Source organism: Mustelus asterias, chromosome 14 (genome assembly GCF_964213995.1).
Source record: "Mustelus asterias chromosome 14, sMusAst1.hap1.1, whole genome shotgun sequence".
Classification (NCBI taxonomy): domain Eukaryota; kingdom Metazoa; phylum Chordata; class Chondrichthyes; order Carcharhiniformes; family Triakidae; genus Mustelus; species Mustelus asterias.
The window spans coordinates 12537187-12553528 of record NC_135814.1 but is presented as its reverse complement, the minus strand read 5'-3'; the positions used below and the strand labels follow the sequence as shown (position 1 = coordinate 12553528).

The 16342-nt window shown below is 43.7% G+C and overlaps 1 protein-coding gene across 1 annotated transcript in view; it reads left to right on the top strand.

Annotated features, from left to right (window-relative positions):
- LOC144504123 (contactin-associated protein-like 5) overlaps nt 1–16342 on the top strand; it is a 922207-nt gene that overhangs the window by 590878 nt on the left and 314987 nt on the right. The window contains exon 13 of the mRNA XM_078229299.1: nt 22–179. Within this exon, the coding sequence (XP_078085425.1) occupies nt 22–179 (158 nt within the window). The remainder of the gene's footprint in view (nt 1–21; nt 180–16342) is intronic.

The window sequence follows — 16342 nt, the reverse complement described above, 5'->3', positions numbered from 1 at the left end:
TCATCCACTGGTGCCCACCAGGGTGGATCAGGAAAACAGTTGGTGGCCGGAATGAAACTGATTTGCATCCCGTTAATGGGATGCAGAGGATTGTCCGCAACAACAACGGGAAAACACTTGATCCAGAACATGTCTGGGACAACGTGACATTGCAGGAGCTGGACTTACCTGAAGAATGCGTGTGGCCCCTCCAGAGTTTGGGATGCAGACTGGCAGCAACCCTGGACTCTGGAACAGCATGGCAGTGGGTGGGGGCAGCGTCTATCAGATAGATCTTCCAGCTTCTGTGTCACTGTGGAGGTCCAATCTTCAGCATCAGAGTGTTCCTGGAGGTCTATCACCTTTCTTCAAGCTGCCCATCTTTTTATTTCAGTTGTGTATCAGTGATGTTGAGCGCCTTTTAAATATCAATAGGATGGAATATGGTGGTCAACTCCCCCAGGGATAATTAATGAGGTTGGGTCCAGAAGATAAGGCCTGGTTTCCCATCGACCTCTGTAGTGGAAAACACTCCCCAACCCTACCCCCACCATGGGCCTCGGTCCCAGAGGGGAGAATTCCACCCAGGAATAGTAACTCATGTGAATGTAAGAGTCCAGTGAGAGTTCGTTCATCGAATCATAGAAACCCTACAGTGCAGAAGGAGGTCTTTTGGCCCATCAAGCTGCACCGACAACAATTCCAGTCAGGCCCTATCCCTGGAATACCACACATTTACCCTGCTAAGCCCCTGACACTAAAGGGGTAGTTTAGCATGGCCAATAAACCTAACCCGCACATGTTTGGAATCCCTCCAGTGCAGAAGAGGCCATTCGGCCCATCAAGTCTTCTCCGACTCTCTGACATTGTATCTTATTCAGGCCCTGTCCCCATTACTCCACACATTTATCATGGCTCATCCATCTAACCTACACAACTTGGGACACTAATGGGCAATTTAGCATGGCCAATGCACCTAACCAACACAGCTTTGGACCGTGGGAGGCAACCGGAGCACCCGGAGGAAACCCATGCAGATACAGGGAGAATGTGCAAACTCCACACAGACAGTCACCCAAAGTCGGAATCGAATCCGGGCTCCGGCGCTGTGAGGCAACAATGCTAACCATTGTGCCATCATGCCGCCCATGCAGTCGGTTGGACTTTGGAAGGCTTGAAAATCCAAATATTGCAAAAGTAAATTAATAACTGCATTGTTCTTCAAAATAAAGCAAGAAGGGGTTAAAGTTGATAAGGATGTCTGCGCTGTCTACTTTTCAGTGAGTGTACATATTTCGCTGTCCTGCTGAGCTATAATTATGCTTACCTATCATAATTCCAACCAATTTAAATGCTCTACATAGCTCTGTCCTCCAAAACATCTCCAACATGCATTGTTAAGACAGACAGGCAGTTTTCTGAAGAGATGTGAGTGAAAGTTTTGAAGCAAGTCTCAGCTAGACAAGCCTTGTCGAATTTGTTGGAAATGGAGGTGAATGATTCAGGCGGTTCCAATGTGCTGACATGACATACATTATGTTCTGATTATTAAGATTTCATTTAATCCCATTATCTCCAAAGACTTTTTTTGATAATTCAATATTAAGTAATGGATTGCCACGTGTTGCGATATTTACGTTGCTTAATTAATTAATGGAATTAATCGTTGGATAATTTGATTTCTTGAGCAGAGAAGCAGTGGGTGTCGGACTGTCTATGTTTGATTCGCTTGGCTGAGGGTTGCTAACCTTGTTCCTCAGCTGCCTCTTTTAATGAGGACGTCCAGACTTTGTACAGCAGTGATACAAAAGCAGCAGGGGGCAGGACTTCAAACCTGGCATAATCTGCTGATTCGCAAAGCTCTACAGAAGTCACAGTGCTACACAAAATTGCAGAGCTGAATTTCACCCATGAGATGCAATGCAGGTTAAGATGTGCAGCGGTAATTATTCATTTTACAGAATATCAGCTTGTGCTTCACGTGACTCCCAACTCCTACAACAACTTGCACTGATATAGAATCTTCAAAATAGTAATAGATCCCCAAGCTGCTTCTCAGGAGCCATTACCAAAGGAATTGGGAGTCAGGAACGATTCCAAGTCAAGATTCTACCTCCATTGCCAGGAGACAGGCTTTTCCTGTATTATAGTAATAGGCCAGAATCTTGTCACCGTTCACGCCGGTGCGATATTCCTCTCCCGCTGCACTGGGCGGCACGGTGGCACAGTGGTTAGCACTGCTGCCTCACAGCACTAGGGACCTGGGTTCGATTCCCAGCTTGGGCCACTGTCTGTGTGGAGTCTGCATGTTCTCCCCGTGTCTGCGTGAGTTTCCTCCGGGTGCTCCGGTTTCCTCCCACAGTCCAAAGACGTGCAGGTTAGGTGGATTGGCCATGATAAATTCCCCCTCAGTTACACAAACAGGTGCCAGAGTGTAGCAACTAGAGGATTCTCACATCAACTTCATTGCAGTGTTAATGTAGGCCTACTTGTGACTAATAAATAAAACTTTAACTTCAGCGAAGATTTGGCTGGCCACCAAATTCTCCGACCTCGCTGCAGCAGGAATGTGGCGTGAACAGCTGGTAAGATTGCGCCCATCGAGTCATTGGGCAGGATTTTACCGCCGCGCCCACCCCTGAACTGGAAAATCCCGCCCAAGGTAACCCCCCCTGCCACCCTCCCCGCCCCCCCCGCCACCCTCCTCCCCCCCCCCTCCCCCCCCCCCCCCCCGCCACCCTCCTCCCCCCCCCCCCCCCCCCCCCCCCCCCATCTGCTACGGTTCCTGTGGTGGGACGGGATGGAAAACTTCCTCCCATAGAGTCATACAGGGCAGAAAAGACCCTTCGGCCCATCAAGCCTGCACCGACAACTACCCCTAAAGCCTGCGCCAATCCCATTTTCCAGCACTTGCCCCATATCTTTGAATGCCCTGCATTTGAATGAAGAGGCTGTATGTACACAATACAAAGAATTTGGAAGGGACATTGGTTATTAGCATTCATTTAAATGTCATCTGTTTAAGCGAGTTAGTTGTTCATCTCCTTTTCCCTCCTGAGGCAATTTTGCGAGGTTATATAATTCACCTGTCAGTCATTCTTTAGCGCTCTTGTTTGTTTAATGAGAGATGCTGCAATTTAAATAATAATCGCTATTGTGCTCTACTTCAAGAGTGGATAGTCCAATGCCAAGTGTGGCCACTGATTGATGCTGCAAAGGCCGCGTTTGTCACACGGTGTAAAAAAAAACTTTCAAGGAGAATAGCAAATCTCGTGATCCTGCTGGTAACCCCTCTTGAGAAACTGGGGAATCAAGAGCGTGTGTAAATACATAATTACAATGCAGTCTTTTACATTTATTTATCTTTCGACAAGTTTGACGCAATATTTCTTGATCCCTGTCAAACACGTCTTTATTTTCACCAAAAGCACAAAATCAAGTCATGAGTCAGCGGAGTTAGAATTGTCAATTCTGGTGTTGGGGCTGACCAGTTATTTGTTTTCCATAATTACCATAAGCATGCTGACATTTATCTAAGTCAGGCTGTTTCATTCCAGGGATTTAAGCTAGATCTCATTAGAAAAGCAAATGAAGAGCGCTACTTGTTTGCCTTGCCATGGGTGCCATATGTGCAGTCAATAATGCAGCAGAGAGTGACTTCAATCAATGCAGTTTAAGATGGGGAATACGCAGATGGAAATACAGGAGCAAAGTCAGAACCAATGAAAGTCGCACAGGATTGCTTTCTGAGCCAGTTGGGTCGAGTGGGGAGAGCGAGAAATTCAAAGGGGAGGGGGGGGGGGGGGGGGGGCGGCGGCTGAAGGTGGACAAGTCGCCAGGACCCGATGAACTGCATGCTAGGGTTTTAATGGAAATGGCTGCAGAGATAATGGACCCATTGGTTGAAATTTTTCATAACGCGCTCAATTCCGGGAAGATAACAGAAGATTGGAAAATAGCCAATGTGACTCCCTTGTTCAAAAAGGGAGAAAGGTATAAGGCAGGGAACTATAGGCCAGTTAGTTTTATGTCTATGCTTGGCAAGAGAATTTGAGGGCAGCCCAGTGGCACAGTGGTTAGCACAGAAGCCTCACAGCTCCAGGGACCCTGATGATTCAATTCCGGCCTCGGGTGACTGTCTTTGTGGAGTTTGCACAATCTCCGTGTCTACGTGGGTTTCCTCCGGGTGCTCCGGTTTCCTCCCAAAGCCCGAAGATATGTTGGTTAGGTTCATTGGCCGTGCTAAATTGATCCTAGTGTCAGGGGGATTGACAGGGTAAATGTGTGGTGTTAGGGGGATAGGGCCTGGGTGGGATGTGGTCGGTACAGACTCGATGGGCCAAATGGCCTCCTTCTGTACTGCAGGGTTTCGATGGTTCTATGATTTTATGATTAAGAGGCTGGAGGCAATAATCAAAGAGGAAATTGCTAATCAATTAGGAAAGCTGAATATAATCAAACCTCATCAACATGGGTTTTGTGAAAGGTAACTCATGTTTGACAAATTTATTCGAATTTGTTTGGATGTAACAGAGAGAGTAGATAGAGGGGAACCTGTAGATGTAGTGTATTTAGATTTCCAAAAGGCATTTGACAAGGTGCTGTGTAAGAGGCTGGCGCATAAAGTAAAAGCCCATGGAATTGGAGGAAGTTTGTTAGCATGGATTGAAAACTGGCTGTCAGATGGAAAGCAGAGCGTTGGAATAAATGGGTCATTTTCAGAGTAGAAAGATGTAACTAGTGGAGTAACACAGGGATCAATTCTTGGCCTGCAGTTGTTCACTATTTACATTCATGACTTGAAGGAAGAAACAGAATGTAAAGTTTCTAAATTTGCCAATGATATGAAGATAGATGGAAGGGCAGGCTGTGATGAGAATATTGTAATTCTGCAAGAGGATATAGATAGATTGGGCGACTGGGTGAAAACCTGGCAAATGGAGTTTAATGTGGGAAAGTGAGGTCATGCACTTTGGTAGGAGGAATGAAAAAGCAGATTATTATCTAAATGGAGAGAGATTGCAGGTGAATGAAGTACAGAGGAATCCAGATGTTCTAGTGCATGAATCACAAAAACCTAGCAAGCAGGTCTAACAAGTAGTTAAGAAGGCAAACAGCATTTTGGCCTTTATTGCAAAGGAGTTGGAGTTTTAAAATAGGAAGGTTTTGTCACAATTGTGGAGGGTGTTGGTGAGGCCTCACCTGGAATACTGCTTTCAGTTTTGGTCCCCTTCCCTAAAAAAGGACATAGGAACATTAAAGGCAGTCCAAAGGCGATTCAAGAGACTAATTCATGGGATGAGAGGATTGTCCTATCAAGAAGGGCGAAATAGTCTGGGTCTGTATCCCTAGGAGTTTCGAAGAGTGAGGGGTGACCTTATTCGGACATATAAGATCCTGAGAGGGCTTTTTCCCACATTATTGCCAAACCCCTTAATGTCATTTGTATTCAGAAATCTGTCAATACCTGTTTTAAACATACTCAATGACGAACTTCCATTGTCCTCTGGGGTAAAGAATTCTAAAGATTCACAACCCTCTAAGTAAATAGATTTTTCATCATCTTGGTTCTAAATGATTTCCCCTTTATTTTGAAATTGTGCCCCCTGGTTTTAGACTCCCCAAACAGGGGAAACATCTATGGTGCATCCTAGCTATCCCTTTAAATGTTTTGTACATTTCAATGAGATCACCTCTCATTCTTCAAAACTCGAGAGAAGGCAGGCCCAGTTTCCCCAATCATTGGACAGTCCCGCCATCCCGGGAACAAGCCTGGTCAACCTTTGTTGTTGACAATAATACTCTTCCTCAGCTAAGGGGACTAAAACTGCACACAGTACTCCACGTGCAATCAAACCAAGGTCCTATGCAATTGAACAATGACTCCTGTACTCAAATCCCCTTGCAATAAAAGCTAACAAACCATTAGGCTTCCTAACTGCTTGCTGAGTCTGCATGTTAGCTTTCAGTGACTTATTGATGAGGACACCCAGTTCCCTTTGTACATCTACACTTTCTAATCTCTTACCATATGACTTATACTCTGTGCATCTGTTCCTCCTCTCAAATTGGATAATCTCACACTTTTCAACATTATATTCCATCTGCTACGTTCTTGCTCACTCAATCGCCGGAATTCTACCATCCCGTCCCGCCCGCCACGGAGTCGGAGCAAGGGCGGACAACCAAAATGTCAGTTGACCTCGGGTGGGAATTTCTGGTCTTGTTCAAGAAAAATCCCGCCCACTGATTCTGCCCAAATTGTTTTGAAGCTGCTTTGCATTTTACTCAAAGCACACATTCCCAGCTAGCTTTGTGTCAGCTGTGGACTTTGAAAATATTACATTTGGCCTCCGCACCCAATCATTGATATATATTGTGAACATCTGGGGCCCATTGATAGTTGCCATGCCCCACTATTCACAACCTGACAATGCAACCCATTTATTCCTACTCTTTGCATTCTGCCTGTTAGCTGATCCTGAATCCATGCCAGGATATTACCTCCTATCCCATGAGCTTTAATTTTGCTAACCAACCTCCTCTGGGGAACTTTATCAAAAGCCTTCTGAAAATATAACACCCATGGACTCCCCCTTTATCAATTCTGTTAATAACATTCTCAAAAAACTCCAAGCAAGTTCATCAACATAATTTCCCATTCATAATTCCATGTTGACCAAGCTCAATCAATCATTATTATCCAAGTGTCCATTTATCATGTCCATTAGAAAATATTCTAGCATTTTCCCTACCACTGATGTAAAGCTAACAGGCTATCATTCCCTGCTTTCTCTCTTCCTACCTTCACTCCTAGTGCCATTGAATTTCCAATACTGAAAAGCAGAAAAAATTGTGGACTTGCCTCTGTCCTGGAACTGTGTTTTCATGATCTGATATTTCATATCCAAATTTCCATTTTTGTGCATGGATGGGTCTCATTCTCAGACAAACTTGTTCTTTTGGTGTAGCTTTATATTTCATTGCACCATTGACCACAAATTCTTTGTACACTTCAGACATACACTCTGGAATTTCTGATCTAAAAAATGTTATTACTGTACCGTTAAAACCTATATGAAGTGGCACGGTGGCACAGTGGTTAACAGTGCTGCCTCTCAGTGCCAGAGATCCAGGTCCGATTCCCTGCTTGGGTCACCATCTGTGCAGAGTCTGCACATTCTTCCCATGTCTGTCTGGGTTTCCTCGACAGTCTGAAAGATGTGCTGGTTAGGTGCAATGGCCGTGCTAAATTCTCCCTCATTGTACCTGAAAAGGTGCTGGAGTGTGGCGACAAGGGGATTTTCAGAGTAACTTCATTGCAGTGTTAATGTAAGCCACTTGTGACACTAATAAATAAACTTTAAACTTCAAATAGTGAGCTGACATTTGCTACCTTCCAATCAGTAGGAACTGTTTCAGAATCTGCAGAATTTTGGAAGACGATCACCAATGCACCTACTGTCCCCATAGTTACCTCTTTTAAAACTCTGGGATATAGAATATCGGGTTCCTGGGAGTTATCAACCTTCAGTCACATTAATTTTTCAAATACGACCTTCTTACTCAACTTAATTTCCTTAAATTCCTCGTTTTCCCTAGCTCCTTGGATCTCCCATTTCTGGGAGATTTCTTGTGTCTTCCTCGGTGAAAACAGACACAAAGTAATCACTGAGCTTCTCCACAAATTACTCTATTCCAAATTCTAAATGCTCCTGTCTCTGCCTGCAATGGACCCACATTGTCTCAGCCAAATATTTCCTTTTTAAGTACCTACAGAAGCTTTTGCAGTCTGTTTTCATGTCTTTTTGCTAGTTTACATTCACATTGTGGGTGGGATTTTATGGCCTCACTCATTCCGAAACCGTAAAATCCCGCCCGAGGTCAACGGATATTCCCATTGTCCACCTTTCCCCTGCTCCAATTCCCATGGCGGGCGAGGTGGTAAATTCCAGCTGATATCTTTCCTTTCTTTACCAGGTCCTTAGTCCTCCTTGGCTGTATTCTAAAATGCTCCCAGTTCTTAGGTCTACTATTTCTGGCAACTTTATAAGACTTTTCTTTTAATCTTACACAATCCTTAATTTCCCATTAGCCACAGTTAATTGACCTTCCTTTTTGGGTTTGTATGCCTTGAAAGAATGTATATTATCTGTAAAATATGTAATAATTTCAACCATTGACTTATGTACCATCGCAGTTTTCAATGTATTTTCCCAATCTACCTCAGCCAATTTGCCCCTCATAATTTCTTTTATAATTTATTGGGTGGGATTTTCTGGCTGGAGTTAAACCCGTCCCGCCCGCCACGGGAATCAGAGCGGGCGAGGGGTGGACAGTGGGAAGGTCACTTGACCTCAGGCGGGATTTTAAGGTTTCAGGATGAGCAAGGCCGTAAAGTCCCACTCACAATTTAATGCAAACTACCAAAAAAACAAGAAAACAGACTGCAAAAAAGGCCGGACAATCCCACCCAAGGTCAAACGACCTTTGCATGGTCCATGTCCCACCCGCTATGATTGCCGTGGCGGGCGGAATGGTAAAATTCGGCCCATTGTGTTCAGATTTAACTCCCTCACTTCAGATTGAACTATCTCACATTCAACCTATTAAAAACCTTTTGAATGTCTTTTTCTTAATTTATGAAGAAACTCAGTGCCACAATATAACGAGACTTTGTACAACGTTTCAAAGTCATTTACAGGTTACTCACAAGTTGACACTCGGATTAAAAATACTTTATTTGTGATAAATTCATTATCAGTTACATTAATGGAATTGCAACCAGGTACAGCTGATAAAGATGTCTGGGATAAACATTATTTGAGCAACATTTCTTCGAAAAAGCAATTACGCTTCCAAAATGCCGTCCAATTGCAGTGGTTTGTGACAAATTTTGCGTTCGGCAATATGCGATTAGCTTTGAATAGAAAGTTGAAAACATAGTGCTTCTCAAAATGGGTGCAAGTCAGATGCAGTCTGTGCCCAAAATGGAAATTCTGATGGTTTCCAGCCCAGGATTTTAATGAAAGCGGGTGAAGAAATTGCAAGTGCTTTAGACATAATTGTGCTCACCTCCCTCGATTTAGGAATTACCTCTTTAGTTGAGAAAATTGCGAATGGAAATCCATTATTTAAGAGAGAGGATCCAAGAAATTATAAACCCATTTGCTCATAGAAATCTATAAATATAGAAGCCAAAAGCAGGAGTAGGCCATTTAACCCTTTGAACCTGCTCCGCCATTCATTACGATGTGGAGATGCCGGCGTTGGACTGGGGTGGGCACAGAAAGAAGTCTCACAACACCAGGTTAAAGTCCAACAGGTTTATTTGGAATCATGAGCTTTCGGAATGCTGCTCCTTCATCACCTGATGCAGCATTTACAAAGATCATTAGTAGTCAGGTACACAAAAGTCAGGGCGGCACAGTGGCACAGTGGTTAGCACTGCTGCCTCATAGTGCCAGGGACCAAGGTTCGATTCTCGGCTTGGGTCACTGTCTATGTGGAATCTGCATGGTCTCCCCGCGTCTGCGTGGATTTCCTTTGGGTGCTCCGGTTTCCTTCCACAGTCTGAAAGACGTGCTGGTTAGGTGCATTGGCCATGCTAAATTCTTCCTTCAGTGTACCTGAACAGGCGCCAGAGTGTAGCGACAAGGGGATTTTCACAGTAACTTCATTACAGTGTGAATGTAAGCCTACTTGTGACAATAATAAATGAACTTTAAAAATGATCACAGAGGCTGATGGAAGGTTGGCCCTCATGACACGAGAGGACTAGAATATAAAGGAGTTAAAGTTTTGCTACAGTTATACTAAGCCCTGGTTAGACCACATCTGGACACGGTGTACAGCTCTGGGCACAGTAACTTAGAAAGGCCTTGGAAAGAGTACAGCAAAGGTTCACTAGCATGTGACCAGTCTCCAAAGGTTAAATTGTGAGGCAAATTGACATGAACTCGGTTTGGGTGCTCTGGAACATTGAACGTGAAGAGGTGATTTGATGAAAGTTTTTAGGATCTTGCAAGGAATTGTTTGAACAGATAGGGAGAAACTTTTTCCACTTGTGAGGGAGTTTTGCAACAAAGGAACACATAACTTCAAATCAGAGGATATTTTGGAAAGAAGATCAGAAACTACTTTATGCAAAGGGTATTGGAAGCATCTGATAAAAAGTAGGAAATGCCTAATCAATTAATAATTTTAAATTTGTGATTCAGAGATTTTAAGACACAAAAGTAGCAAAGAATATAAGACTAAGACAGGTGAATCAAGTTAAGATACAGAAGAGTCATGATCTCAATGAATGCCAGAACAGGTTTGAGGGGATTAATGGTCTACTCTTGTGTCTGGGTTCCCAGCCATCAGGACATACACCACATACCAAGATCATTGGGATACTCAACCATTGGAACTGGCTACAGGGAGGTATAAGTATTATTTCTTGACTCTGCAGCCAGCTCAACTCAGCTGCTGGTGAAACCTCCTGCATATCTTTGTTGCCTCCAGACTCAATTACTTGTGGTAAATACCATTCAGACACTCCTCCTATTGCCCCTGGTCTGACAAAATTTGAATTTAAAATTGTTATCCTGGTTTTTGAACTCCTTTATGGTCTCACCATCCTTTTTCTCTGTAATCTGCTCCAGACCTACAACCTTTCAAAATTTCTGTGCGATAAAATTGTTGGGTTCAATTTTTTTTTATTCATTCGTGGGACATGGGTGTCGCTGGCTGGCCAGCATTTATTGCCCATCCCTAGTTGCCCTTGAGAAGGTGGTGGTGAGCTGCCTTCTTGAATTGCTGCAGTCCCCGTGCTGTGGGTTGACCCACAATGCCATTAGTGAGGGAATTCCAGGATTTTGACCCAGCGACTGCGAAGGAACGGTGATATATTTCCAAGTCAGGATAGTGAGTGGCTTGGAGGGGAACTTGCAGGTGGTGGTGTTCCCATGTATCTGCTGCCCTTGTCCTTCTAGTTGGAAGTGGTCGTGTATTTGGAAGGTGCTGTCTAAGGATCTTTGGTGAATTTATGATGTGCATTTTGTAGATAGTACACACTGCTGCTACTGAGTGTCGGTGGTGGAGGGAGCGGATGGTTGTGGTTGTGGTGCCGATCAAGCGGGCTGCTTTGACCTGGATGGTGTTGAGCTTCTTGAGTGTTGTTGGAGCTGCACCCATCCAGGCAAGTGGCGAATATTCCATCACACTGCTGACTTGTGCCTTGTAGATAGATGGTGGATAGTCTCAGGGGAGTCAGGAAGTGAGTTACTCGCCGCAGTATCCCTAGCCTCTGACCTGCTCTTGTAGCCACTGTGTTTATGTGGTGAGTCCAGTTCAGTTTCTGGTCAATGGTAACCCCAAGGATGTTGACAGTGGGGGATTCAGTGATGGTTGCACCATTGAATGTCTTGGGGCGGTGGTTAGAATGTCTCTTATTGGTGATGGTCATTGCCTGGCATTTGCGTGGCGCGAATGTTAAAGGTGGTATGGACCCAATTCTAACACAAACCATCATCAAATTACCACTTAACGTTCAATGTTCCAGAGCATCCAAACTTAGTTCATGTAATTTTGCCTCACAATTTAACCTTTGGAGACTAGTCATATTCTGGCAAATCTTTGCTGTATTCCTTCCAAGGCCTTTCTAAGGTACAGTGCCCAGAGCTGTACACAGTGTCAAGATATGGTCTAACCAGAGTTTAGTATAATTGTAGCAAAACTTTAACCCCTTTATATTCATAGAATCATAGAATCCCTACAGCGCAGAAGGAGGCCATTCGGCCCATTGAGTCTGTACCGACCACAATCTCAGCCAGGTCCTATTCCCGCCTTTTGCACATTCCTAATTTTAACTGGCCCATCGTTAGCAGTGTGCCTTCAGCTGCCTGGATCCTTAATTCTGGAATCAGCTGCCTAACCCTCTCCGCCCCTGCCCTCTTTTGAGATGGTCCTTGAAACCTACCCATCTGACCAAAGCTTTTGGTCATATGTCCTAGTCTTTTCTCATGTGACCTCAGTGTCAAATGGTGCTTGATAACACTGCTATGAAGTCCCTTGTGGTAGTTAACTATGTTGAAGGTGGCATGGACCCAATGCCAACACAAATTGAATGGGTTTTGTGTGAGTTAAAATCTCACCACATGTCAACGCAAGAATTCAACAGTTAAGGTTGCAAATTTGTTCTTAGCCTTGACTCACCTGGTAACACACATCTCTGAATCAGAAGACCATGGGTTCAAGCCCTTCTCCAGGGCCTGATTATATCATGTAGGCTGATGCTTCCCCACACTGCAGTGACAAAGAGATGCATTTTTTGGGGTGGTATCTCTCATCAACGAAGTTTAACCAAGCCCCTGTACACTTGTTTCGTGGACATAAAAGATCCATGGAACTATTTGATCAGCAAAGGCTCTTCCAGTCCCCTGGTAAGTTTGTTCATTCATCGTTTGTTCTCGTTGCAAACTGATTGTCGCTTCACGGCCTGGATAAACTAATTAATTGAGTCAAATGAACTGTGTTCTGGAGCATTAAGATAAAGTCCACCTGTTCAAAATTCCATTTACTTTATCACAGTTTAAAAAAGGATGAACAACTATTGGCAATTTCATTGCCATGTTTCACAGTCTCTATGGGGGTACCTGAAGTAATTTGTTGTGTAAAATGCTTTGAGACCTTTTAACATGACAAGGTGTTATGTAAAACAAATTTTATATATTTCTCTGCCATGCTCCTTTATTCTTTTACGTGATTCATGCTGTGTCATCCTCTGTACTTTCCACTACAGCAAGTGTTTCAAACATAAGCACAGCACACCCCACCAAAGGTCTTCTACAATCCTTTAATCTTCCATTTATATTTGCTATCAACCGCTAGTAACGAACATCAGATATCCGCAATCTGTAAGTGCACGCAAGGTCTAAATATCGATATTTCATTTCCAATTAAAACGTGTTCAGTTTTACTTCTGTGACCGGTGGTTTTCTCTCTCGAACATCCATGCCCACTGATTGCTCAGGTTTCTCGGCTGGGTAGCGGGGAGCGTATTCTTCGCTCTCAGTTATCTCAGCATATCCTACGCCCGTCAGTACGCAGGTCCTTATCCTCTCTCAGTTTAACATTGTAGTAACTTGTTCAGTTAGTATCTGGCACGTCTTTATTTTGTGGGCACCAATTCTTCAGGGAATGTGACCAATTTCTCTGCACTGAATGTTTGGTGCAAAATTTCTAACTGATGGTAAGGCAATGGAAGAAGAATAGATTGCTGTTATTTAGGTTGTCCTTTGACATTCGGTTCACCTTTGTTCTGCCATTTACACATTTCCTGCCACTGAAAAGCATGCCACAGGGAGGCCAAAGAATCTCATCCAATTTTATTGAATCTCAACCATTAGCGCGGGAAGCCTAATTATTTGTCTGAATTGTTTACCTTGTGATCATTGTGGTGAAAATGTCAAAAAGAAACTTATTGCAGGTACCCTGTATTCATTATTCAACAATACATCTTACTTCTCGAGCTGTATTATTGACTTTAAACTATCGATAGCTTAGGCTAGTGTAATATGAATTGATGTGTGGTATCGGAAAACCAAAATCATCTGTAATCCAAACCGCAATCGGCCCCAGATGTTTTTGGATAAAGGATACCAGACCTAACATCATGGGACCTTTCACATTTGCATGAGAAGGAGATTGGGTCTTTCTTTTCACATCTAATCTGCAAGACCCTCAGTACTGCACTGGATTGTCAGCCTGTGCTTGGTGCTCAAGTGGGACTTGAACCCATAGCTTGCTTCAGAGGCAGACATACTGCCCATTAGACTATAGGCGACACCTTATTAGGGCTGCCAGAATTAATACACTGACTTCTTCTTTTCTGGAATCCCCCATGCGTCTGTGTGTTTCGACGCTCCAAGGCACCCACGATGGCACCTCTTCCATTCTTTTGCGAGGCAATGTAATTTTCCTGGATGTTTTGATATTCCTACCTTCTGTTGTCAGTACCAGATATTTCAGGACAGCTAGATTTCATTGCTGAATGAGGCAATCCAAAAATTATAGTTAATGGTTTCCTAATTTAGGGAAAATCTGTTTGCCAGATCTATTTTTTTTACTCTGGAAGGCGATCACACAGCTCATTTTTCCGCTCTGCATTTGTCAGAGTTGCATCCTTTATGTTCAGCTTTTCACATATGTGAATCATTGTTTGATCCCATGTTGGCTAAAATGAGTCGTGTTCAACAAGGATCAAGAAGTGATATATTATTCATGCCAGTGTGTAGTCACATTTAAGTAGTTAAGGCAACATTTTTGCTTCTGGCTACGTCTTCCTTATATGGTGCAGGCTGTGATTCAGGCTTGGAAAACAACACAAGAAAAAAAACCTGATGAATTAAATGACTACACGGTGCTTTCTTTACCTGTTCTCCACCATATGACTTATTTCCATGTAACTGCTTTCAGGTAGAAGGTCAATCTCATGCATGCATTGCACGAGAGATGCTATCTTTGTCCCTCCACAATACTCCATAAAATAAATGCTCAATTTAAAGTTATCAACATTCAACTGGGAAGATAATTCTTTGATGCAAAGAGGTCAATTAGTGTTGAAAGAGAAAGGGAAGGTTCATGTTTTGGGGTAGCCCTTCATCCGAACTGAATTTACAGAACATCGACTCGATTGAAGAACCCACAGGAATGTTAACCTTATCCTTTGTCCTCCATGTGCTAATTGATTGACAATAACAACAGTCTGCCTTTCTGTGACACCTTTAATGTGGTACAATAGCCAGAGGCGCTTCTCAGGGGGGGTGATCAGACAAATAAATTCAAAGCAAATCAAAGAGACATTGCCCTAGTTAACAAAAGCTTGGTCAGAGAGGGAGCACCTTGAGGGAAGAGCAAAGGCAAAGAATCATAGAATCCCCACAGTGCAGAAGAGGCCATTTGACCCATCAAGGCTGCACCAACTCTCTGACAGAGCATCTTACCCAGGCCCTCTCCCCCGCTCTATCCCCGTAACCCCACACATTTACCATGGCGAATCCATCTAACCTACACACCTTTGGATAATAAGGGACAATTTAGAATGGCCAATCACCTAACCTGCACATCTTTGAACAATAAGGGGAAATTTAGAATGGTCAATATGCCTGACCTGCACATCTTTGGACACTAAGGGTCAATTTAGAAAGGTCAATCCACCTAACCTGCACATCTTTGGACACTAAGGGACAATTTAGCATGGCTAATCCACCTAATCTGCACATCTTTGGACACTAAGGGACAATTTAGAATGGTCAATCCATCTAACCTGCACATCTTTAGACTGTGGGAGGAAACCGGGTCACTCGGAAGAAATCCACGCAGGCACGGGGAGAACATGCAAACACCACACAGAGAGTCACCCAAGACTGGAATTGAACCCAGATCCCTGGCACTGTGAAGCAGCAGTGCTAACCACTGTGCCACCATGCCATCTACTATGGTTACTGTTGCAACAATTTGAAACGCTTAATATTTGATGCAAAGGAGTCAATTAGTGTTGAAAGAGAAAGGAAGGTGGATCAATAAAGTAGATTACTTGCAAAAGAGAAGCTGCTTTATTTTGGCACACTCTACCCCTTACGCTGCAGAAATAGGTTGCTGAGTGTTGTACAGCACAGATAAAGGCCCTTCAGCCCATCAATTCCATGCCTATTGAGGACAAACAACCCTGGGCTGCAATCAAAGCCATATACAACATTAAAAATATGTTGATGATTGTCCTAAACCCTTGAAAATTGGGAGGCCCATTTAAAGATCTGTTGACCTCAATGAGGCAGGAATTTCTGGTCACAGGGCAGGCACTATGGGAAAATGCCGCCCAGTTTTTCATGACAGATTTCCAGTAATCGCATCTTTCTTTCTCCTTATCTCAAAGCCCTGGTCATAGCATCGAAAATTTAGCATTGGTACATCCTGATCAGCAAAGCTTTACAAAAACTTGAAATAGCAGCTATTGCTCCCAAATGAATTGGAAGAGGGAGCTAGAGACTGCAGTACGTTGTATACATTTGACTTAAGTTTATTCATTTGTTACAAGTGGGCTTACATTCACACTGCAATGAAGTTAACTTGAAAATCCCCTGGTCGCCACACTGCGGCACCTGTCCGGGTACACTGAGGGAGAATTTAGCATGGACAATGCACCTAACCTGCACATCTTTGGAACTTGGGAGGAAACCGGAGCACCCAGAGGAAACCCATGCAGACACGGGGAGACCGTGCAAACTCCACACAAACAGTGACCCAAACGGTGAATGGAACCTGGTCCCTCGTGCTGTGAGGCAGCAGTGCTAACCACTGTGCCATCGTGACTTGG